Source organism: Hydra viridissima, unplaced genomic scaffold, assembly GCF_058129835.1.
Source record: "Hydra viridissima isolate aposymbiotic clone 2 unplaced genomic scaffold, HvirCarnegie_v1 scaffold_9, whole genome shotgun sequence".
Classification (NCBI taxonomy): domain Eukaryota; kingdom Metazoa; phylum Cnidaria; class Hydrozoa; order Anthoathecata; family Hydridae; genus Hydra; species Hydra viridissima.
Window position 1 is genome coordinate 3,336,619 of NW_028324308.1, and position 25,113 is coordinate 3,361,731.

The following is a 25,113-nucleotide window of genomic DNA, read 5'->3' on the forward strand; positions in this document are numbered from 1 at the left end:
CAGATTGACTATTCTAAATTTAAAGACAAGTTCTGGCCCCTTGTTAGCAGCGACCCTGTACGCATAACGAAATATAACTTTTTTAATCAAATTTTTTTCTTTTTTTTTTTTTAACATTTTGTTACCATTTTTATAAACTCTAGAGATTTAACCGACACTGTTAATGAAGAAATGTGAACAATAACAGCAGTCTCTAACAGCAGATATGAGTATAATATGATGCATTTGTTCCCAATTATGATAGTTACTTCTACTGGAAATACATAAGGTTTCTCATTTTCTAAGTCTACAATATCATTTGAAAAATAGAAATAAGAAAATCTACACATCAAAGATAATACCCAATACTTGCACATTTCGATAGAAAAATTTTGAAGAATGCATACTGAAGGATACAAAAAGATGAATTTGATCTTTGGACAAATAAAAGGGTCTGTACTTTGACAGTTTCAATCAAACACATTATTCAATTGTAAAAATTTGTAGTTTTCAAATTGTAGCCTGCATGAAGAAGACATGTTAATTAGTTACAAATATTTTCGGGAACAATTTCTCACTGGTTCATCTTATATTCTTGACAATCTAATATTCAAAATGTTCCAAACAAACTGGAACACAACAAAGGATTCTATATATACGTAAGCGTTTGTAAAGATTGATATCATAAAGAACTTAAAGAATAATTTTGCAGATATAGAACTGTCAGTTTAGTCTTTTTTTAAAGAGTTGATAATACTGGACTCACACTAACCTACTTGTGTCCAGAACAGTTCTGCATCTTTCTGGGGCTTTGTTGACCTATGTAAAACCTTGTTTGATTTTGTTTACCAACTATATGTGGTTAACAGCTGAAAAGAAAAAGCATTCAAGCTTGTATTAAAGTTTGTTGATTCTGTCTATAGCAAAGAGGGCAAACAGGATACTCTATTACACATTCAAAGAAGTAGGAACCAGTTTAGTTAAAGAGGGGGACTGTTACAAAAAAATTTTAGACACAAAGCATGATTTACGGGCAATTCATGTAATCTTTATTTCTAAAATTATTGTACAAATATCTCTTATTTTCATTAAGAGGGAATCGAAAGAGAAATTTAAATGCTATATACTTCGTTTTTCTTTAATGTTTTCTTTTTGTAACGCTTTTTTTCATTATGTATTTTGGCTGATGATTGCCGGCACGCCGGTATGAAACTTTAAGTACCAACAAAGTTGTCATCCTTCGCTGTATCTTTTATGTTATTGCTCTTGCCAGCAGGCTATTGAGCACTCTCGAGTGAAGAAGTCTTTTACTAATCACAAAGATATATATATATATATATATATATATATATATATATATATATATATATATATATATATATATATATATATAGCATTTTAAAGCTAGTATTGAATTTAGGTTGCGAATAAATTTATAAAAACTTTAAGATGCTGTTTTTTTGTTTCCCGTGATTTTACTATTTTGCTTTAATGGCCCGTTTGAACAAGATCTGATATATATTATAGTGAGCCTCCGACCTTCAGCTAAAATATAGTTCAATAACTTGACTTTTGCCATTTAACTTTTGTTTACGGATGAAGAAAAAAAAATTTTACTTACTGTTAAAAAAGCATTCAAGTATTGCAACTTAAATTTACATGATTGAAACAAGATGAATGAAATCGTGCAAATAACACGCAACTCCTGTTGATCAGCTGACCAATAGTTTCAGAGGAAAAGCAAATCAATTTTGGTGATAAGTATTCACGTTTAGTCCGTAAACATGGTGGCCGTTGCTAAACTAAACATACATCGGATGAGTTAGTTAAATTTCTTAAATTGTTTATGATGCATATGAGGTTAGAGAGATAAGGCTAGCTCATACATACATACATACATACATACATACATACATACATACATACATACATACATACATACATACATACATACATACATACATACATACATACATACATACATACATACATACATACATACATACATACATACATACATACATACATACATACATACATACATACATACATACATACATACATACATACATACATACATACATACATACATACATACATACATACATACATACATACATACATACATACATACATACATACATACATACATACATACATACATACATACATACATACATACATACATACATACATACATAATGTTAATATTGAATACTTGAAAGATACAATTGTTTTTTTTTTTTATTTATACAAGGAAGTTTTATTTTTATTGTTTTAACGCCAAAATTTGTTTTCAATAATAAGTTAGGTTAAAAAAAAACAAAAAAAAAAACATAGGTTTTTTCTTTATAATCTGTTTTTCTTTTAGATGATTTAATATGATATGCATACTCAGTCACTAAATTACATTTCGTATAAAATCTGGTCAGTTAGTTGTTCCAAAAAACTAACTTTTAATATATTTTTAATGAATTGGTTCACTGTTAGCTCCCTAAATAAATTAAATAAGAACCTTCCAAATGTTACAATCAGGTAAAAATAAAACCATTAAAGAAGTTTTCTCTGAAATAAAAGCTTCTTAAAAGTTATCAGGCAGCATTATACTTTCTGGCCTCGAAAAGGACTATTCATTATAAAAAATAAAACCAATTTTACCTTTCTACTTATCTCACCTGTAACTTGAGCAGAAGATATGAAGCGTACATATATTGATACAATGTCAGAATGCTCAGTAAAAGCATCAAATGAGAAAGCTCCAACAGATGATACATTATCCAATACCATTAAAAAAATGTGTCTTAGTTCTTTGTTTGATAATTTAACAAATTCAGAAGTAAATGAAGAACTGTTAATAGGCACAAGTAAAGCTACAAGTAACCCAGAACACCCTAAAATCAATTTGGTTATCCGGCTCCTTAAGGGTTCACGTATACAGCATTGCTTTAATGGAAACGATACAATAGGTACTGTGCTTGAATATATTTCTTCAAGCATGAAAATAAAAATTGACTTAAAAACTTATGCTTTGTATGCCAATGAAGTTCCTAAAAGAGAGTTGAAGCTAGCATCAGCCACACTGCATTCTTTGGGAATAAAAGATAGAACTGTACTGGCTTTAGATAAAAGAGATTAAAGTACAATATGTTAATACTAAACTGTTTTTTGATTTTATCACATGTTAGTTTTTTTATGACTGCTTTAAAATGTGTAGTTTCATTTTTTGTATATCTTGACTTTTGGTTGGTTTTTTTTAAATATCATGGCTTTTCATATTCTTTTTTTATAGCCAATATAAACCCCATAGAAATAATGCTTTAAAAATCAACTTTAAACTGGTATTTTTTATTACTAAAATATTTCAGACAGTAATATTTTTGTAAGCAAGTATATATGTTTCTCTTGTGTTTCTCAAATGTTTGTGTTGTTGAAATTAAGTTATTTGTATTGACTATATATTATTTATTCAGTGAAATTAAAATATATTTGCAGGCTTTTAAGTAATTGTGTGTTTTATTATACATTAAATTATATGCAGTTACATAAATTTTTAATAAAAAATATAATTACAAGTTACATAAAAGAGCGGTTTCTCAAATGCAATTTAATGTCTGGTCTGACTAAATGTGCAAAAAAGTAACACTGGGCTTAAGAAATTAGCTTATCATAGTTAGTTTTAGATTTGGCTAAGATTGGTGATGATATTTCAGGTCTCTCTAATACTTTAAAAAGGTTTTACAAAGAAGTAGAAAGTAGCCAAAGTCTTTAAAAATGCAGAATTAAATTGTATAGTTAATAGCAAGAAAGAGTTCAAAATATCTTAGTTTTTGGTGTCATAATAAAGTTTTAAGTACTGATACTTGATTTTAAAAATTGAATCTTTTTAAACTTACCATCCCTAATAGTAACTGATATAAGTTAGTTTTTTAAACCCAGAATTTTTTCTTTTTGCACAGCACTTCTTTTTGCGTAACATTTAATAGGTGAGAGTAGACTTAAATTTGAGTTTTAAGATTTTATATTGTAATAGGTGTAGGTCTATGCAGTATAATAGCAAAATAAAACAGTATCTAGTAATAAAAAAAAAAAAAGCAAATGATAATAATATCAGATTTGGTGTTTTATAAACGTATATGCTGCCACCCAAAAGTTTGAGACCATTATAACCAATAGATGAATTTAAAAAACACAATAAGGAGTTGCTAAAATCAGACAAATGTTTTTAAACTTAAAGGGAACTTTTATCATAACAAAAAAAAAAAAGAAGAAAAAGTAAAAATCAACTTTCTCGTTTGATGCTAGAAACTGGCTATGAACTTCTCTGTCCAACTATTCCTGTTAAAGTTCAATAAGATTGAGACCAGTGCTTTTAGAGGCCAAAGCATATTCTTCAAAATAATTTCATCTTTTTTTGGTCTAAATATTTCCCTTATGACTTTGAGCTATGTTCAGGATAATATCCTGCTGGAAAATAAACCCAGCACTATTACTTACTAGGTCTCCAACAGTTCTGGAAAAACATTCCAAACCTTGATGAATTAGAGTTACACTTGTGAATGGGACTTAACAAATCCCATGGGAATAGGAACCTAGTTACTTGAAATTATAGAAATACAAGGCAATATTTTGTAAAAGAGTTTAATGATATTATTTGATGCTGCTTTTTTTTAAAAAGTACTTTTGTTTTAATCTGTGCTACTTATAGCAGGCAAATTATATATATATATATATATATATATATATATATATATATATATATATATATATATATATATATATATATATATATATATATATATATATATATACTTATATGTATTTATGTATGTGTGTATGTATGTGTGTATGTATGTATGTATGTATGTATGTATGTATGTATGTATGTATGTATGTATGTATGTATGTATGTATGAATGTATGTATGTATGTATGTATGCTAGATATATGAATGTATGTAGATTAATAATTTATCTTTTTCCAAAAATACTTTATGTCTAGAAACATTTTAAGATATAGATGGCAGATGCAAAAAGTATGCTTAACATTTACCTTCAAGTAGTACAAAGCAGCTCTTCAGAGGTTAATAGTGAAATTGTTCAGATGCTAACTCAAGCATGTGTAAAAGAAGAAGTGTAAACATTTTTTTTCATTTGATAGCTGCTTATTTTCCCTTCAATTCTGTGTTATCTTAAAAAAAAAGACAATTTTTGAAATAATTTGAACTACTTTTTGTATAAATAAAAGCAGCATGTAAAATGGTGCAGTACAAAAAAACATTTTAGCATATGAAAAAATCAAAGGTTTATTATCTTCATAAGTCTAAGAAAGGTGTTTTAAAATGGTGTTTTTAAAGATTTTGTTAAGTTATTAAGTTTGTTTATGCAAACTTTTCTTTTGTTTTGTTTTTATTTGAGAGAATTCTCTGCTGGCTACATGCAGTACATACTTTCAGTTTTTAATAAATGATTGTCTCTTTTTTATCTGGAATAATCAAATGTTTTTTTTATCTGGAATAAGCATATTTTTTTTATCTGGAATAATCAAATATTATTGTTTAGGGAAAAAATTGACACTTATGTTCTTTATTTACATGGTAACAAAAAAAATGATAATAACCAGGTTTACAGGAAAAAATTAACTGATGAGGTATACATTTTATTGCTTTTACTATTTTCATCATTAACTAGTAATGGTGTCAATTAATATAAAGCTCTATGATAGTTACATGATAATATTTGGTGAGCATTTTATTTGATGTGGGGCAACTTTTAGAAAGTCATATATATACCTAAAACAACTAGTCATTGAGTAATTTATTTCTAAAACCAAATGTTCTAAAACTTATATTTTGTATAAAATGAAACATTTATGGTGGCTTTAGTTATTAGGTTTTCATAAATATGAATAAAATATAAAGATTTTATGTATATAGTGATACCTTAAAACCTTGAAACAGATTGTACTAAATTAATTTTAGAATATTCTTCCAATAACTGCAACTCTGAAAAGCAGCACTTTTGTTGTTGGTATTGATCTTGGCTATAATTCGATAAGTGATAATGGTGCTGGTTTAATTGGAAAGTACTTGCAGGTAACAAGCTAGGTTTAATTTGAAAATATCTGAGGCCTAAAATGCAAGGTCTTTTGCTTTTGAATAGTTTTCTTAGTTAAGTTGGAGGCAAATATAAATATATTTGTTACTTTATATTATTTATGTTTACTATGCAATGAAATGTTTTTTTCCCCTATAATTTAAAGGAGAAATGTACAGTCCTCAATTTTCTGACTGAATTTTATTTCTGTTTTCAAATTTTTTAAATCAGGAAACAACTGCACTTAAAACCCTGATACTCAGCTACAATGACATTTATGCTGATGGTATAAAACAAATTGCAAATGCACTCAAAGTAGGCCTTTAATCTTTTTTTATATTTGTTAAAAGTTTTTTATGGAAATATTATTTAATAAACTTTTTTATGAATAACTGTTTTTATTTGTAAGTTTTTTAAATTCAAAAAGTGTTTCATATTTCAAACATCATACCAGCTAACAAATAATAAGAATTCCAAACAGGACCAGTCATAAACAAGGACAGAAAGGAACAGCCATAATTCTTTTGAGCCTCTAAAAAAAAGTAACATATGGGTCCAAAAGATTTTTTAACCTGACAAAGCACAAATTATGATAACAGTAAATGGAATTAAACAGTACAATGTTTGCTCATAAACAGCACAATATAAGCTCAAAGCTATAAACACCACAATATTTTCTCCAAGGTATAAATAGAAAATATTTTTGTTAGATTTAAAAAAAGCCATTGTTCTAGAGAAACTCAATATTTATTTAAAAGTATGTTAAAAACTGTAATCCATATTTATTTTGCTAATTGCTTGTAAAAATTGTTTTATATTTTACAGCTTTTCAATTTAAGATTTTGAAAAAAATTAAATATTTTCATATTCAACATTTTTTGTTTAAACTAAATTTCTCTTATCAAATAAATGGGTTTTTTTTTAAAAAAAAAAAAAAGCAGTTGGTAACATTTTGCTCTTATTTAAAAGAAAAAAAAAAAAATCATAGATTGTTGTTGTTTTTTTATGAATTTTAATTTAGGTCAACTATTTAATAGTTAAGCATTTATATAAGTTTTTTTAGCTACAAATATGATTACCAATGTTCCTAATTTTCAAAGAATTATCCCATGTTAAAAGCTTCCTTACTTTTTTCTAAAAGTCTACATCTTTCTCCATATTCTTAGATATTTTCAATTAAGTTTTGATTCCTGCACTTTTGCTTTTTTATACATATTTATCACTTGTGAGAGCAACTTGTTAATGGAAATGCTTTTGTAATGTGTTTATTTATATATCAAACAACTAGTAATTTTGGTAAATGATGATTCCATGATAACAATATGTAAATTTCTTTTCCACCATGATGGTACACAAGGAATAGTGTGACTAATGTTAAATTTTCTCTGCAAGTATTCTGCACATGATTATTCAAGTATTTTGTGCAAAATCAAAGACTAATTGAAGTTTTGAGTACCTGTTTAAAAACCAAAAGTTCATTTTGAAGAAAGACGTTTTAAATTGTTTAGCAGCACCAAACTCTTTATTTAAATGATTATGCTATTTATTAAAGTTTTTTTTTTTTTTGAGTTCAAATACTTTCAACTCTTTTTTTCTGAATGCACTTGCTTTATTTTCTTTTAGTTAGTAAAATCATTATATGATTGAATGATGAAGTTCTCTGTCTTGTTTAATTTGTCCCAAATATTTTATTTTCTGATGATAATCAAGTATTTCACTTTTGTCTTCTATTGCAGGAAAAGTATCAAAATAAGAATGATCTGTTTAGTTCAGCATGGTGCAAATGTTTAATTTTTTAGAAATTAATAATTTTCCAGAATAAATAAAATCACCTAAATTAGAATGTTAAATTGAAGATTGATGACAATTAAAGATAAAAGATAAGGATTGATCTGCGAATCTTAAACCTTAGTGCAACTTAAGGATAAAAACTGTTGTAAATATAATGAAAGTGTTAAAATAAAAATATTCTAATGGGTATGGTGTCATTATCAATCTGGGAATGCATAGCAGAACAAAGAGACCATGAGAAAGCAGCTGCTACATACAGCAATAGCTGTATCAAGATTGCATTTTACAAATAAATATTAAACCCTAACAACTTTCAGGCAATTGCTTCAAAGTTGACATTAGTATATCATGCTGTTTACAACCCAAGTAAGATTAGTCATGCCAATTGCATGATCAAAAATTATTGAAACTGTATTTAAAAAATGAACTTATTTTTATTTAAACAGTTTAAGCATATTATAAAATATTTTTAGAACATTAATGCAACTCTCAGTAGTAAAAACATGATTTCTACAATAATCCCTTAACTGAGAAAATTTGCTCTAAAGTTAAATGCCTATTTAATAAGAATTATGGTAATGCATTTTTTTTTTGTTTGTTTTTTTTTGTTTTTTTAACTTTTTTTAATTTCTTTATTTTGTATAGTTTTTCTATTAAAAATATTAGCTACTGCATTTTCAGTTAAGAAAAACTTTAGAAACAGTGCTCCTGTTTTTTAAATAATTACTTAAGAAAAATGCAGTATTTTTTTATACTGTATTTTTCATGTTTCTTAAATGCTACTACAGTAGCATGCAAAAATTTAGAAATACCAATTTCTTTTCAGTTTTTTATGCATAACTTTTCACAAACATTCTCAAATCAGCTGAAATTTTTACCAAATGTTCTTTATGTTAATGCAATTCATATTACAAACCACAAAAATTATAAATAATAACTGTTGATTAAAATCTTTTTTTGAAAAGGCTCCCATGTAGAAGTTTAAAAACAACTGAATTTCAATAAAAGTTTATTTCAAAAATTATTAAAATGTCTGTTTTTCAAAAAGACTGTTTCAATAGGACAGTATTTAGTGGCATATTCATTTGCCTTCAAAACAGCATCACAGCAACAAGGCATTGAGTCAACTAAATTAATGAGAATGTCCTGAGGAATGTTATAGCAACATTCTTTAATCAAAGCAAATAAATGGTCTTTATTGGTTGGTTTTCTACCAAATTATTGGCAGTTGATGTACTCTCAAAAACACTCAATAGGATTGAGATCTGAGTTCTGTGAGGGCCATTTAAGAACTTTGATTTTTTGTAATTTAAGATATGTACCAGAAAAAATCTGCACGGACATTATAAAGGATATTTATTTAACTATTATATTTTGATATTGAATGTTATATATATTTTGAAAGTACATAAATTAAAATTATTAAATTTCACTTAGGAAAGTTTGTGATGTTTTGTACATGAGAACGCATGCACTTTGCGTTTTACACTCAACATCAGGTTTTGCACAGTCTTCAGTTGAACTTCCTTGGTTGCTCTAATCCATTTATTTTTGAAATCTTTAATGTTTTTGGCTTCTTTAACATTGAACCTTATTTTTTTTTTGACAGTAGCCCAATATCTTTCGATAGGGCGTAGTTCAGGACAATTTGGTGGATTGCAGTGTTTCACAAAGAAATCTACTTTATGTTCTCTAAGCCAGTTTAAAGTTGTCCCAGAGTAGTAAAATGATGCTAAATTGGGCCAAAATAACAGGTTACCCATGTGTGTTCTTAAAAACGGCAAAAGATGTTTCTTGAGGCATTCTTTTATGTATATTTTGGTGTTAATTGTTCCCATAGTCACAAAGCAAGATCTTCTTTCACCACATTCACAAATTGCATCCCAAACTAAGAATTTTTTAGCGAATTTTTGCATTCCAATCCATTTATAATTGAAATTCAGTTTCTTGCAGTTAATTGTTGAATAATATTGGTGTCCTGGAAGAGATCGGAAATATGCAGCACAATAAGTTTCATTGTCAATTATCAAACAAGATTTTTTAGCACATTTTTTTGTAGAGCAGTTTTGAACAGTTTTGCTTTTCTTTACAACGAGGAACTTTTTTTCTTATTATAAGATTTATAGCCACAATTTCTCTTTACTCTTTGTATAGTGGAAGCACTTGTCTTAAATTTATTGCCTAAAGTTCGAACAGAAATCTCCGGTTTTCTGTCTAAGGCATCTTTCACTTTTTTACCAAGATCTTGTCTAACAAAACATTTTTTTCTTCCACTTCCTGATTTTCTTTTGATTGTACCAGTGTCCTTAAATCATTTCACAATGCTCTGCACTGTTCTCAAAGCAATCTGCAGCTCTTTAGAAATTGTTTTGTTTGATACACCAGGATTTTCAACGAGAAAATGCAACATTTTTTCTTGTTTCTTATCTTGATTTGATGACATTTCAATTGAAACTAATTGTTTTAATAACAGAGTTGTTTAAATTTTGAATAACATTAATACAATGACATTTTAAAACAATTAGCTATTTAAAATGTTGTACGGTTTCCATAAACACCACATCAGAACACGCGCAGATTTTTTCTGGTACATGTCTTAAAGTAATCCTTAACAGATCCAGCACAATGCTTTGAGTCATTATCTTGTTATAAGATTCGTTAGAGAGTCATTTTATTCTTTGCATGTGGCAGTGTAATGTTCTTCATAATGTCTAAATAAACTTTCTGGTACATAATGCCTTCTATGCAATGAATGGGAACCCACATTGTCTTGACTAAAACATCCCCAAGTCATAACATTTCTTTCACCATGTTTAATAGTAGGTAACTGATATTTTGGATAGAGTTAGTCTCCGATTGGATATCCAGCATTTTTAATTCCGTCAATACTGAATAGCATAAACTTTGATTTGTCAGAGAAAAGGACTTTTGACCTATTGATCTATTGAAAATTCTATTCTGGCTATCAAATTTTATTCTGGCTTTCAGATTTTTTGCAGATATCAGCGGTTTCTTAACTGGATGGTGACCATACAGATTATTTTGATGTAATCAATGTTTAGTTTTATCAATGCTACAGTTTGTGCCATGAACCTAATGCATAATTGTATTAGGTTCATGGCACAAACTGTATTTTAGGTCTTTCAGTTCAAGGTTTGTTTTCAATAGTTTTGCGCTAACAAGATCTCTTGATAATTTGACTTATTCCTGGTTTTGTAACATAAAGTTCAGAAATCTCTCTGTAAGACTTTTTTTCACAACTTTTAAAATTAATTTTTTTAATTTCATTTGAAACTTCCTTAGCTTTTCCCATGCTTTTGAAATATCACAAAGTTATTGAATTATAAAATTTCATAAATATTTTGGTGATTAGTTATACTTCACTGCTTTTAAAATACCTCAACATAATTGAATTACAAAATTTCACAGATATTTTGCCTTTAATTATACTTTTGTTTACAAAAACTTGATTTAATTGCAGTGTGTGATACTGTTTCTAAACTTTTGCACAGAAGCCTTTTCACAAAAAATGTTAAATTTCAATTAACTGTTAATTTATAGTTTTTATAATTTGTATTATGAATTGAGTTAATTTAATAAAACATTTGGTAAAAATTTCAGCTGATTTTCAGCTTTAAAAACTGAAAAAATTTGGTGTTTTTAAACTTTTGCATGCTACTGTACATTACTAAATAAAAACACAATTTGTGCTGAAAAAAACTCCCAAATATAATGCAAAAATAAAAATGATACATTAACTTTAGCAAAAATTTTTGATACATTAACTTTAGCAAAATAGTTAAACTTAAAGTAAAATTATGTCATAGATTTGCGCTACTTATTTGCTTCTTTCATTTTATTTAAAGTTGCCTATACTTCAAATGTTTTAGGCCTTTTTCACAAAGTAACACAAGTTTAGCCAAAACATTTTGCTGTTTTCTGAAGAAAGATTTCCTAACTCTATTAAGTTTTGCTTCTTTTGCCCTAGGCAAACCCTTGCAATTTACTCATTGCTTTTGGAATCATGACACTTTTTTACAGTTTTATTCATTAGAAACTCTGCTTCTTGATCTTCAGTGAACGGTATCCTAAACTCTGGGGTAGAGTTTTCTTGTTTTTGCTTTTATCTGAGATTTAAATTTGGATAGAGCAATCATTTTAAGGACTGAATATGAACAGATCCAAAAAAAATTTTGAACGAAATAAGTGTCTGTTGATTGTAGAATTATCAATTTGATGTTCTTTTTTCACTACTTATTACTAAAAGTTTTCCACTTGGTTGACTTAATCAACCTAGTGGATTTAGCGAGGAGATGCCTCTTTAGAAGCCAAAACTGATGATGACATTGCTTAGCTCCTATAAAATCAGCACCAGCTATGGTTTTTAAAGTTTCAAGTCTAGCTTTAGGATTACAATAGTGAGAAAGTCCACAACAAAGATTGACAAGCATTTTGTACAATTTTCTGAAGTTTGAGCTGACTGTTGAATACTTTTCTTTCTGTTTGGGTTTTACAATTGAGTAAATCAAACAATCACAAGTTGATGATGAACAACCAACTCACCTTTCTTCATGCAGATAACACAAACACACTTTCTGCATTCTTGTTAGTTTTAGGCAAAATTTGGCATTTTTTTGTAATGGATAAAATTCTTTTGATCAAAGTTGTAAGTTTATCTTGAATTAAACAGGCAGCTTTTTCTCAGAAAAAAGGGGGTTTTTTTTGTTATTTTTTCAAATAGTTACAAAGCTATGCAGTTCATAAAAAGGCATCATATTTTTTTGGGAAAATGAGTAGTTCACTGGTTGAAATAGCCTGTCATACCTCATTTTTTATAAAATAAACTCTTAAAAGCTATGAGAAGCTTCTTTTTTGTGACCTTGAGTCATTATTTGGCAACTGATCAAATAAAAATGTAATTTACAGTTTAAAGTTCAATTCTCTTTGAACTCATCAAAGATTTTTGTATAGGCATGATCATCATTAAAATAGTTGTGTACTATATTTGGAGTACTAAATAATTATGGCTTTCTTTAATGAAGATTATTAGGATGGAGAAGATGATAATAATGCTAATGAAAAAAGATAAATTTTTGGAAGTATTGCAATAAATTGCAAAGAAAGTCATAAAATTTTTTCTCTGCTTTACCCGAATTTGGATAACTCCAAACTTGGGTAAAGATATCATACACATTTGATAAAAGTATTAAAGCTATAAAAAGATAAAATTAGACTTTAGATGTACCAATGTCAAAAAATTTTGTTATCCTTACGTTAAAAATTTATGTTTCCATTCTATTTTACATACATTATATAAAAGTTTAAAATGTTTTTTTAAAATTGCTTTAAAAACTTATAGTTTTAAAATTTTTGACAAATAACATCATTATAGGGTTTAATTGCCTTCATAAAACCAATTTCAAATTTACAATTTATTTTTTTAGTTTAATAAAAGTCTTACAGTATTAGTACTGGATGGAAATAAGTTTGGTGCAGATGGTGGTATAGCAATTGCCAATGCTTTACAATTCAACTCGACTTTAGAGAAATTAAGCCTTAACAACACAGATCAGGTATAAATGCACAGTTATGTATTTGTTTGTAGTTACTGGGGTAAAAATAAATTTTGAGTTGTTGTTTTTTTTTTAACTTAATGTATTTCATTCAAAGTGTTGTTCATTGTTAGATACAACTTTTCCCCATTTTTCAGACAGCATTTGGATTGCATGTAGAAACAATTTCTCATCTTTTGAATCCACTATGGTTTCTGTGATCCAATTTTTTGGCAAAAATTTGTTTTTTCAAAGTATAAAAATTTTTTTTTTTTTTTTTATGTGGCATCTTGAAGTAAACCAATTCAAAGTGTAATTAAACACAGTCTATTTTAAAATTAATAGCTTAGTTTGTTTACATTGTGCACTCAAGTTGAGAATATTTTTTATCTCAATTTAGTTTACAGTGAATAAGTGTAAAATGAGCAGTTAACTTGATAATACGTAACTTTTTTTTTAACAATAAAAAGTAAAAATTATTTTTACACTTTTTAAAAATATGTAATGAAATTGAAATATTTCATATTTACATTAATTATATAAAAGCAAATAGCATGTATATAGTATATTTTCTTTCATATTTTTTTTCTAAATTTTAAATTTAGTTGATATTTATGTTTCAGATTTTAAAACTTGCCCACAGTTGCATTAATTTGAAAAATATATAGTTGTTTGTAGTAGAGATTTGGAAATGTAAATCAGCATGTAGACCAGAACGCATCTCCATTTCCGATATCATTGCTCAAGCACTATTAAAAAATTTATGAGAAGATATGATGAGACATATTGTATAATTGCAAGAAGAAACAATTTCTCAGCACGTTAGTGCAGAGAAATATTTAGTTATGGTTTTGATGGCAGTTCCGGACATTCAACCTATAAACACTTTGATACTACTGTCAGTCATTCTGATTTAAATTTACTTGTGACAACTGTTATGGCACTTTATTTGAACTAGGAAGATGACCAGATCTTATGGAACAATCGCACTCCTCAATCTGTGCGGTTTTTTAGACCATTAATAGTTGATTATGTAAATGAATCCATGGAGCACATTTTAAAAGAAAACCATGATATTGACAGACAAGTAGTTAAGTTAGAGATATTAACAAGTTCTCTGTCTAATAATAAGAAAATTCAAATAAACACTACTTTATTTACAACATTAATTAATGGCAAAATTTTAAATACATTAACCGAAACAAAATCAAACCAAGCTTGTCCGCTATGTGTATTTGGAAGTACCAATGATGACAATACTGTAGGACAAGCATTTGATAATGTTATAAAGTTTGCCAAAATAACTAATGCAGACAAAGACTTGAAAAAAAATTTTTATCTATTCTTATATACATATCTTGCTAATATCAAATTAATTGAGATAAATTTGAAAAATATTGTTTTTAACTGCAAAACATGTCTAAATATCCCTGGTATCTGCAACTGTACACAAAGTTTTAGTACATGACAGACAGGTTCTAGAAAATATAGTGCTGCCAATTAAAATTTTGGAGAAGATATATTTGAAGCCAGATATAAATTTTATAAACATGATAGACATTTTCATGATTGCAAAACCAACAGGAAAAAAAATTTAGATAGAGCATTAGATATCTCATATTTGATTATAAGTAAATGTTTTCTTCCTCCTGAGGTAATAGAGTTACTAACAAAAATGCTATCTAATACCTCACAACATCAATATAATGAAAGCAAAGAAGGTAGTGTCAGCAATGACAAAGAATATGGTGACAAATATGACAATGATGGTTCTTAAGAACTAATATCTTTTAACTATTTAGATTTAATTGAATTGGGCAGTGAAATATAATTGAAATTTGTGTGATTTTTCAAATGTAACTTAATCTTTTAGTATTTGTTTACAATACATATAAATAATAATATATTAAATATAATTATGTCTATGTTATATTTTATATGTCTATGCTATATAATTATGTCTATGTTATATTTTATTTATAATATTATAACATGTGCAGTACATATTTAGCAATATTAAGAAATAAAAATCATTAGCTATTTTGTGTTTTAATAAAAGTTGTTAGTTTATGCCAAAAAATTGGGTCTCAGAAACCATAGTGCAATCCAAGAACTAATCCAATTTTTGCTTCTTTATAAGAAGTGAAGTGCTGCTCAGTCAGGCTATGAGTCATTGACTGTAATAAATGGATACAGCTGGTGAGGTAGGACATCCAATTGAAGCACCTCCAAAGTGTCCTTGATGACCTTTGTAACATGTTCAAGCAGTATCATGCTAAAATATCACTTTTCATTTCGTTTGGCATTTTGGGGGCATTTGAGCTTAATTAAAGCAAGTTGATGAAAATGAGGAGGATGAAGAAGATTCAAGTTCAGAGGAAGATCAAGTTGATATTGAATTGATTCCAGAGTTCAAAGCTATCATTGTCAAAGTCAGAAAAAATATTTTTCACAAATTTCCAGTAAAAAATGATGATTTCCTACAACCCAAAATAGTGAATTCATTTGGAAAGGATATGGCTTTGATTCTTGATGCACAAACAAGGTGGAACAGCTTACTTACCATGTTGAAATGCTTTTATGATTCGAGGAAAGAGGTGATATTTGCAATATTTGAGCTTAATCAGGAATCTGATCTTAATGATGATGGCTTAAATAAATTCAAGGAACTCTGTGAGCCCCTAACTCCCATTGAAATAACTGGGAGTCCTTAAGAACAGGAGATATTGGCAAAAATAGTACCCTATTTTTTTCTAAACTAGAATAACATGGAGTACGATTTTTGTACCCCATGTTATTCATGTAACATGGGGAACATTAAATTTTTATTAATTAATAAAAACTTAATTCTTTTAAGTAAAAGCCTCATTTTTACCTGCTAGTAAAAATGAGGTATTTGTTTTTAAAAATTAAGCTTTTACTAATTTTTTTTTTTTTAATAAAAACCTCATTTTTACTAGCAGGTTTTCTAAATGAGGTGCTATTTTTCCCAATATCTTTTATTCTAAAGGATTCCTTGACCTGATGAAACCCAGTCAAAACTGGCCAATCCCAGTTTTTGAAATGCTAAGCCAGACAAATCCTGAATCACAAGTTTGGAAAATTAGAGTCAAAAAGGGCACCTAGTTGTCATATTCGATCAAATTTTGTCCCCTTTCATGATTCAATGCAAAAAAACCTTCCAAATTTACCTTTGGAGTAGTTTTTTGCATGTGAAAAATTTGTGTTCAACATTTCTTGGTTTGAGTTCAAAAGGAACTCAACTTCTTTGTTTTTGCACCATATCCATGGTCTTGAGATAGTATGAAGTCATTTGAGTTTGTCATGACTTGTGATCCAAGAACGCCTCTAACTCAGTGTCTTTAAATTTTACTCCCCTCCCTTCGTGTTTTTTGTTGCTAATGTTGAAATTTTCTCTTTTAAAATGTCAGAACCAGTGTTCCCATGTTTTTATTGATGAAGCATGTTCTCACTGTCCATCAGCTGCACTTTTCTTCAAATCAAAGCAAAAAAGCACCAGTTCCTGTTGTTTTTTGTTGCCGCAAAGGTTGGCATGGATATAGCCATAGAGAAAGTATGTTATTTATACTTCAGTGACATGACACATACTGATTTTAAGTGGGAATTGATGATGCTTCAACTTGAATATAGTTACAAGATGGTCTGATTCAATTTAATACTAGATATGCCATCTTTTTTAAACCCCTCAAAACCTATTTTTACTACTGATATTAAAATCATTTCCAAAAAATGAAAAAAAAGAAACAAAAAAAAAAAAGTGAAACAACTTTAAGTTTGTTTGTTTAAAAGGTGAGTTGAAATAACTACATTTAAATCTTTAGTTTCATTGAAATTGATTTTTAGAACATGCAATCACTAATATCATTGACAACCATTTTGCACACAAACAGGGCTTTAAAGATTTTAGATGTGGCTCGTCCATTGCTCTCACCAGGTTTTCAGCAGGTATTTTATTTTAATGCTTTTTATTTTATTTTAAGAAAAAGTTGTTTAAAAAATTCTTGATGCTTACCACATGGAAACTACTTATCCAGTCAACAAACATAATAAATTTTCATCACACAACCAAAAACTTCTAAAAATATTTTTTAGTTTAAATTAATAAGTTTTTTTTTAAAGGTTTTTTTAAAATGTTTATGATTTATGTATTTTACTGGTTTATGTTCATTGAGGAAATTTAGTTTTTTTTTGTTTGTTTATATTTGGAACCAAATGTATAAAAAAAGATAAATTTGGGAAAAGGATAATCTTAAAACAGAAAAGGAAATTCATAAAATAATATTAACTAACATTTATATAGGGCAATCACCCTCAAGAGTTTTACTCTTAAGCCCAGACAACTATTTTTTATGTGTATTTTTTTTTCTATATAAATATTTGTGTAAGGTCTTCAGATAAGTAATACGCACTCTATTTCTAATGGAATGAATTGAGCTTTGCTCTGGCCTTACTAAATGTTTTTATAAATGTTTTTTTATCTCTTTTTTTCATTTATTTTATTTATTCTTCTTTCTATATTTTGTTTCTGCCTCTGAGCACTTATAAATGAAACAGACTTAAATCCAGTTGTTATTGCTTTTCTTAAATAGCAAGTGAATGTAACTATCTGAAGTCAAATCTAAAAAAGAAACTTATTTATGTGAAACGTTAAAAGGCAAAAAATAATATAAATAGTGTTGAATCTGCTTCAAATGTATTACATATTGATTAGCAAGCATTTGTGATATAAATAAAAGTTCCTGAAATAGATCTAAGAAATATTTTTTTATTTTTTGATATGTTTAATACAAAACTGTAGTAATGGAATGAAATAGTACAATATCTAAATGCAAATAAATTTGAAATGCAAAAAAACCTTATTTAGGACTTTAATAAAGTCCGTTTGTTCCTCAGCATATTCCATGAAATTAGTTGGTAAATTTGCTGCAAAATATGAAAAAATGATGATGAATCTCAATAATTCTTCTGCTTCCTTGATTGGTTTGTGTTAGATGATTCTTTAAAAGATCAGTTCATCAACTATCTTTCTGATACTAGATGGCCTTGTTATGGGGCATCAAAAATAACTTTTGTAAACAAATTTGATATTAGGGGGAAAAAAAAAAAGAGGAAAAAATTGAATAATTTATAAAAACCTAGAGTTTTTAAACAATTTAAAAAATTCACCTAAAAAAATATTGGAGTGTGCAGAAAGTTAATGCTGGATGTACAAAAACAACTTAAATGAATTTTTTAAAGAAGAGTGCATACACTTTTGGTTCATATTTGAAATCCACCAAAACTTTTTAGCAAAAAAAAATCAGCAATTGCACTTCCAGATATCAGTATGTTTAGAATATTTTTAAGTGTTTTGTGAAATAAAGCTTTTTATTATTGAAAAGTTTGAATTTTTATTTGAGAAAGTAAAACTTATTTGAGCTGTAAACATTTAAATGTTTTATTACTGGAGGAATATTATCAATTAGAATTGTTATTTTCTGATAAAAATTCAGTATTAGAATAGTGCTGCATTATTTTTTTTTATTACACTCGTTTTTTACTTGTTTTAGGAGGAACTTGCGATTCACTTTGGAAATATGTTAAAAGTAAGTGCTTTGCCTTTATTTGAATGTAGCTCATTTTTCCATTATCATTAAAAAATTTTCCAGCCCATAAAAAATAAAGATTACAAACACTTTGCATTTCATCTTCACAGATTGTTATGGAACATTTAAAACTACATGATCAAAATGGAGCTTGTAAAAAATATGAGGAAACCATTTAATTCCTCTAAAACATCATTACTAAGAATCTCTTTATGGTAACTCAACACTAAGCTTTTATTTATTGGTTTTTCATTTTTTCATTCAAAAATACAATATTTTTTTTCACTAATAATCAACATGAAAGATCAATAACTAAATTTTTTTTTTAGGTCATTAATACCTTTTGATTTTAAAATCATCAAATCTTGCAACACAAAGAGTCATCAAAAGTTTTTAATGAGTCTTTGTGTTGCAAGAAAGTTTCTTTCTGAGTACTGTTTCAAAGTTTCTTTGTGAGTCCTTTAATCAAGTTTTTCATTTGTCAACCAAAAAGTTGCCGAGCCAGAATCAGGTTTCGAAATGGTGCAGAAAAATATTACATAACCCTTTCAGACAAAAATTTGTATCAGTAAAAGGTCAAAAGATACTTCAAATAAGTCTTCTATTCATTAGACTTATGTAAGTCTACTTAAATTGGCTTCAATACATATGTTAGTATTCATGACCAAGATTTCATCCATAAACATTGTGAATGTTTGCTTCCTTTTGGTTTTTATTTGTTATTCTCGGTGCAAATTGTTATAAAACCACTGTTTTAAAAGCTGTTTTCACTCCCGGTCAAATATTACTCAAAATGACCTTTAAAAGATAAAATGCTTTAAGAGATCTTAGAGACTATGCTTTCCTAAAGACCAAAAAAATCATACTTGGTTATAAACCTCTCACTCCCACCCCACCCCTCTCTTCGACAATTTTACTTAATTGTGACTTTGTACCCCTCTCTTCAACAATTTTTCTTAGTTGTGACTTTGTACCCCTCTCTTCGACAATTTTACTTAATCAGGGCTTTGTATCCCGTTTAACAATTCCAATTTAATTGTGACTTTAATACAAACATTAAATCCTCATGGACTGACAATCTATAATAATTGCCGTGAAATTTACAAAAGCATCATGTAAGATTACATACAAAGGTGAAGTGGATTTGAGATTTATACAAAGTTTAGGTAAAGTAAAAGTTTAAATGATGTTAGATAACCTCTGTTAACAGTTTCTTAAAAAATCAACTTCGCCACAAATCAATTGATCCCTTACTTTGCTTTTTTTTGGTCATTCTATCAAAGCTCAAAACAACAAAAATAAAACTTGTCATAAGTAAAAAGCGAAAAGCCAAAGTTATGAAATCCTTTAAATTTTACTTCAAGATTAATTGTTGCTTGTTTGAAGTGCACCTTGGGAAGCATGAAATTAAAGACTACGGTGCTGAGCGTTTTGTAGATCTTATTATGGAAAATAATACTTTATTGCATCTTGACCTAAGCTGGTGACTTTTCTTTTTTTTTTTTTTTTTTTTTTTGAATTTTAACCAAGGGAATTTTAAAATAGAAAATGCTTAATTTTGATGAAAATGATTTTGAGGTTTGTAACAAATAAGAGCTTATCGGGAATGATTTTAAGTTTAAAAATCATATTTCACGATTTGCTCAAAATAAATTGCAAGTGAACTATTCTTAGCTCAAAAAAGTAAAATTAAAATAAAAACCTTTTGGGCTCAACGCCAAAAGTACTGGCTGTTTCCACGAAAAATGATAAAAAGTTCTATTTTGATAAAGAAAAAAGGCGGATAAACGCGTTTAAACGCACTTGTTATAATTAATCTTTCTATTTTAATTTCCTTGATTTTATTTTAACCTAAAGATCTTAAACATTTTTATTTGGTTTTGATGTTTACATAAATATTTCTGAATAAAATTTATCGTGTTTTATTTATCGATATTTCAGCGTTCAGTTTTATTTATCGATATTTCATATCTAAACCATTATTTTTTTGAGAAAGTACTGTTTACGTTTTTAACTTGGGGAAACTCATGCCAAATGATCTTTAGTAACCGGATTTGCCGAGATGGCGTAAAGTTTATTGCGAAGTACTTAAAATTGAACCCACCGCTCCAAGTGTTGAATCTTGCTTATAATAAAGCTGAAGACGACGGTGCAGCTGCAATAAGTGAAGCCCTAACTAGTAGAAATACCTCTCTTGTTACGTAAGTTTTAATTTAGTTTTTTTAGACTCTTTACTCTGGCGTCGGCTCCTCGAAGTTTTTAAAAGAGTCATGTAGGTAATACATCAAAAAAACGTTTAGATATATTTCACTGGAAGCTAGAAACGTATTGATCTCAAAAATGCAGTGGTGGTCAGGGAATCAGTACACTTATGTTGTTAAAAATTTTTATTCTTCTTGAGTTTTTAACAAAAAATTTCTATGATGTCAAACATGTAATCTATTATAGCTAGTATACTATATACTAAGTTTTTATATACTAAATTTTTTTAGTGTTTTTATATACTAAGTTTTTGTTTATTTTTATATTTTAAATTAAAAACCCATTTTTTAAATTGAAATCATCAAAAATGTAGCTGTAAACAAATATTTTTTTATCGCATTTGGGCATGAAGTTTTCCTTGTAAATTGGTCGTAATTAGTATTGGACTTCAAAAATGCTTTGTTGTTTTTGAGTTTGCCATTTTTGTTTTGCCATTTGTTTTGCCTTTGAGTTTGCCATTTTTCTATACCAAAGAAAAAAAAATTTCAGATCCTTTGGATCCGTGGAAATTCTTTGAATTTTATGCGATCTTCAGTCCTCTTCCCATCTTTAGATCCTTTAAATCCGTGGACATCTTTACCAGGTCTTGGATTCGGATGGCGTTTTTCATGGACAGAGACCCTCCAAGAGAGGAATAATCGCTGCTCACCTTTGGAGGCCCGACCATTCCGGAAATAATGTCTTTGCTTTTTTGAGTAAGCTTTTGAGGATTTGTAGGAGTTCCAGTATTGGCATACACCTTTTCTAGCGCCTTTTTGCCTTGGTCAATGGCCACATCTTTCGCTGTCGCAATTGCCGAAGAAGTCAACTCTTTCCCTGCAGATTTGGCAGCTGTAATCGCCTCTCTTCCCAACTCGCTTTTTGCAATCTTGCCAGCCAAATTAGACGCTGCTCTTGACGCGCCTGATGCCGCTGCTCTTTTTAAAAAATGGCGCAACGTGTCCATGATTCCACTTCCTCCAACAACGTGTTTCTTAACATATCTGTTTCTGTAAATGATCATTTTTTAAATACGAGAAAAAAAATTATTTGCTCTCGATGGACTTCATTATCGATTTGTACTGGTTTTTGCTAATCACCTTTTGCCTCAACAGCTCATCGCAAATGCTCACAGCTTCATTTCTCGATCCCGTATTCCCAGCACGACAAGCAGCCACACTCAATTCAAGCTTTTCCACCAACGCATTCGGATCGCTAGGAAGAACGATCACTCCTAAACCTTTTTTCCTCTTCTTGTATTTTTGTTCCATGTGAACTTTAATATTATTGTATCGATCAATACTCATCTTATCTTTCTCTTTTTCAAGTATCTCCATGGCTTTTAGATAATCCTGTTTCAACAGTTTCTTTTTTTCTTTCCTTTCTTTTTCAGCAAGATTTCGATCAAGCATTTGAAGATCGTGACTAGTAGGAGCTGAAACAGGATCTTCAGCAGTCTTGTGAGATTTCAGCTCATTTTCAATAGGGATGATGATTTGATTGTATTTTTCAATCTCTGAAGCTCTGGGTTTGTTATACCTCGCATCCAACTTTACAGCCTCACTCTCTACTAAAATTTTCGAGTAATTAGCAACATCTTCTGCTGTCACGTTCTTTGAAACGCTTGGATTGGTCATGAGATCCCAAAGACCTTTTGTTCCTTCATACTTTTCACCTCCAACAATCATATCGTTTCCTTCAAACATCACTCCCATTTTTCCAATCGTATATTGACCATCGCTTTTGCTCAATTCAAACTTGTTTTTAAAGCTTCTTTTAAATTTTGCTCTTGTGTCCAGATCAAACAAACTTTTTATAAATTGGTCACCCTCAGGAAAAATAGATCCTGTTGATTCTAAAAAAGGCTCGGGTTTAACCTCCTCGTTTTTAACCTCGCTTTTAACCTCGCTTTTAACCTCGCTTTTAACCTCGCTTTTAACCTCGTTTTTAACTTCGGATTTTATCTTTTTGAGCGTCTTCTCGTTGCTTTGAATAAGAGGTTTAAACAGCTTTCCCACATCCGTCTGAAAATTTGCATCTAAAATGTTGTCGTTGATGCTGTTCTGATAAATCCTCTTTCTTCTGTCATTAATCTCTCTCACAATTTCATCTCTTTTGTTCGCGTCTTGTATTTTAAAAAAAGACATGGTTTTTAAAATACGATAGAAATTATTTTTTATATTTACGATTTATCAGCTGGTAGTCTACGACTTCTTAGATCCTTTGGATCCCTGGAAAATCTACGACTTCTTAAACAAATTGTTAAACGCCTGAATGGCATCTTCTCGTCCTTTTTGAATCAGTGTCTCTTTAGCCAAGTCATCCATTCCATTTTTTGTTTTGGTTCGTATTTCCTCTATCATTTCTTTAAACTTTTGAAGCTCACCAAGAATCAACTGAAACTCTGAATCGCTTATTTTATTATCCATCAACGCTTTGGAAATGTGCTCGCTGATCGTGTTCAATTTTGACTCTGCCAGCACTTTTATCTTTTCATGCTTTTCCGCTTTCAAAGCCATTCTTTTGTTCACTTGACCTCCGACAATCGATAAAAAAACCCATTCCAATAGCCACCCCTTCACACGCAATCGCTGCTGGACTTGCAATAATCGTAGACAAAAGACCAATTCCAGTCGCACCCAATGCTATGCATAAACCTTGCATCGTATTGTCCACATTCGAAATGATCCTGAAAACGCGATGGTACTTTTTGCTGAGATGAACTCGCTTCTTCCTCTCGTTGTCCATCTCTTTTTGGATTTCGCTTATTTTTTGAAGACGGTAAACGTGTCCATCATCCACTGGAGCTGATGGAAGAACTGGATATATTTCTTTATAACTGTTTAGATCCATTTTTTTATTAAGGAGAAATAAAAAAAATTTCTTCCCTGGATAAGATCTTAAAAAATCGTAGATTTTCCACGGATTCGTAAGCGAATCTAAAAATTCGAAGAATTTCCATGATCTGAAGGATCTAAAAGAAATTCACGATGCAAAGGCTCTCTCCCTTTTTAATCACGACGTCCTTGTCGCTTCTGTTATAAATTTCCATGAAGATGTTCTCTACAGACTCTGAAAAAAGCAAAAAGTGACTGAAATAATTCAGCTTTAAATTTAGCTCATGCCTCAAATTCACCAAAGCAACACCTCTATCCACTTTAATCCCAAACATAAAAACAATCGTCTGTTTGGATAAACGGTTCAACTTAATGTCTCTTTGAGCAAATATTTCACATCTGGAACGACGACAAAGCCGTCTAGGAGGATGATCCAAATGATCGTTAAAATAAACGGTGCCTTTCAACTTATTCTCGTCAATACAAATGATTCTTCTCATCTTTTTAACAGTAAAGGAAACTTTTTTCTCAATCTTTCTCTTCTCTCTTTTGCGATGTCCTCCTCTTCTTTTTTACATTTTTTAATGCTCATTATTTGCATAAAAATCTCAGATTTTTCACGGACATCAGGCATTTTTTATTTGTGCTGAAATTTATTTAGATCCTTTTATGCATAATAATAGGCTTGTCCGAGAAGAAGGTTAAAGCTTCCAGATTGACCGACTTGCGCGTCTCCAGAGTTGAGAGTGACAACGAGCCTTCTTCCGGCTGCAACGCTGGGCATGGAGTCTGCCTCTCCAAAATTTCTGTAAAAGGAAATGGTTGTAGTGGACCCAATTGAAGCATTGGATTGGTACAGTAGCCCCGTCGATGTGTTGTTAAAAGAGGATACGTTTGATCCGTTCCACGAAGACAAGTAAAAATCTTCCAATCCAGACGAGGAAAAGAAGCATGTGCTGTTACCGTCATATCCAGAAAAAGTAGTGTAATTGGTTGTATTATAAGGAGTCCAAGG

At 29.2% G+C, this 25,113-nt stretch overlaps 1 protein-coding gene across 9 annotated transcripts in view; it reads left to right on the forward strand.

Annotated features, from left to right (window-relative positions):
* Positions 1–1,781: 1,781 nt before the first annotated feature.
* LOC145185142 (leucine-rich repeat-containing protein 34-like) overlaps positions 1,782–25,113 on the forward strand; it is a 32,632-nt gene continuing 9,300 nt past the window's right edge. The window contains exons 1-10 of one of the 9 annotated variants that reach the window (XM_090097398.1): positions 1,782–1,800; positions 4,978–5,111; positions 5,538–5,625; positions 5,957–6,070; positions 6,303–6,386; positions 13,307–13,435; positions 17,279–17,380; positions 18,985–19,020; positions 20,385–20,503; positions 21,066–21,221. In XM_090097398.1, coding sequence (XP_089953524.1) covers positions 4,996–5,111; positions 5,538–5,625; positions 5,957–6,070; positions 6,303–6,386; positions 13,307–13,435; positions 17,279–17,380; positions 18,985–19,020; positions 20,385–20,503; positions 21,066–21,221 — 944 coding nt within the window. In that variant the 5' untranslated portion in view covers positions 1,782–1,800; positions 4,978–4,995. Of the gene's footprint in view, positions 1,801–4,964; positions 5,112–5,537; positions 5,626–5,956; positions 6,071–6,302; positions 6,387–13,306; positions 13,436–13,548; positions 13,669–17,278; positions 17,381–18,984; positions 19,021–20,384; positions 20,504–21,016; positions 21,222–21,320; positions 23,152–25,113 lie in introns of those variants that run through there. The other 8 variants (XM_090097400.1, XR_016455494.1, XM_090097397.1 and 5 more) reach the window with 8 other exon arrangements.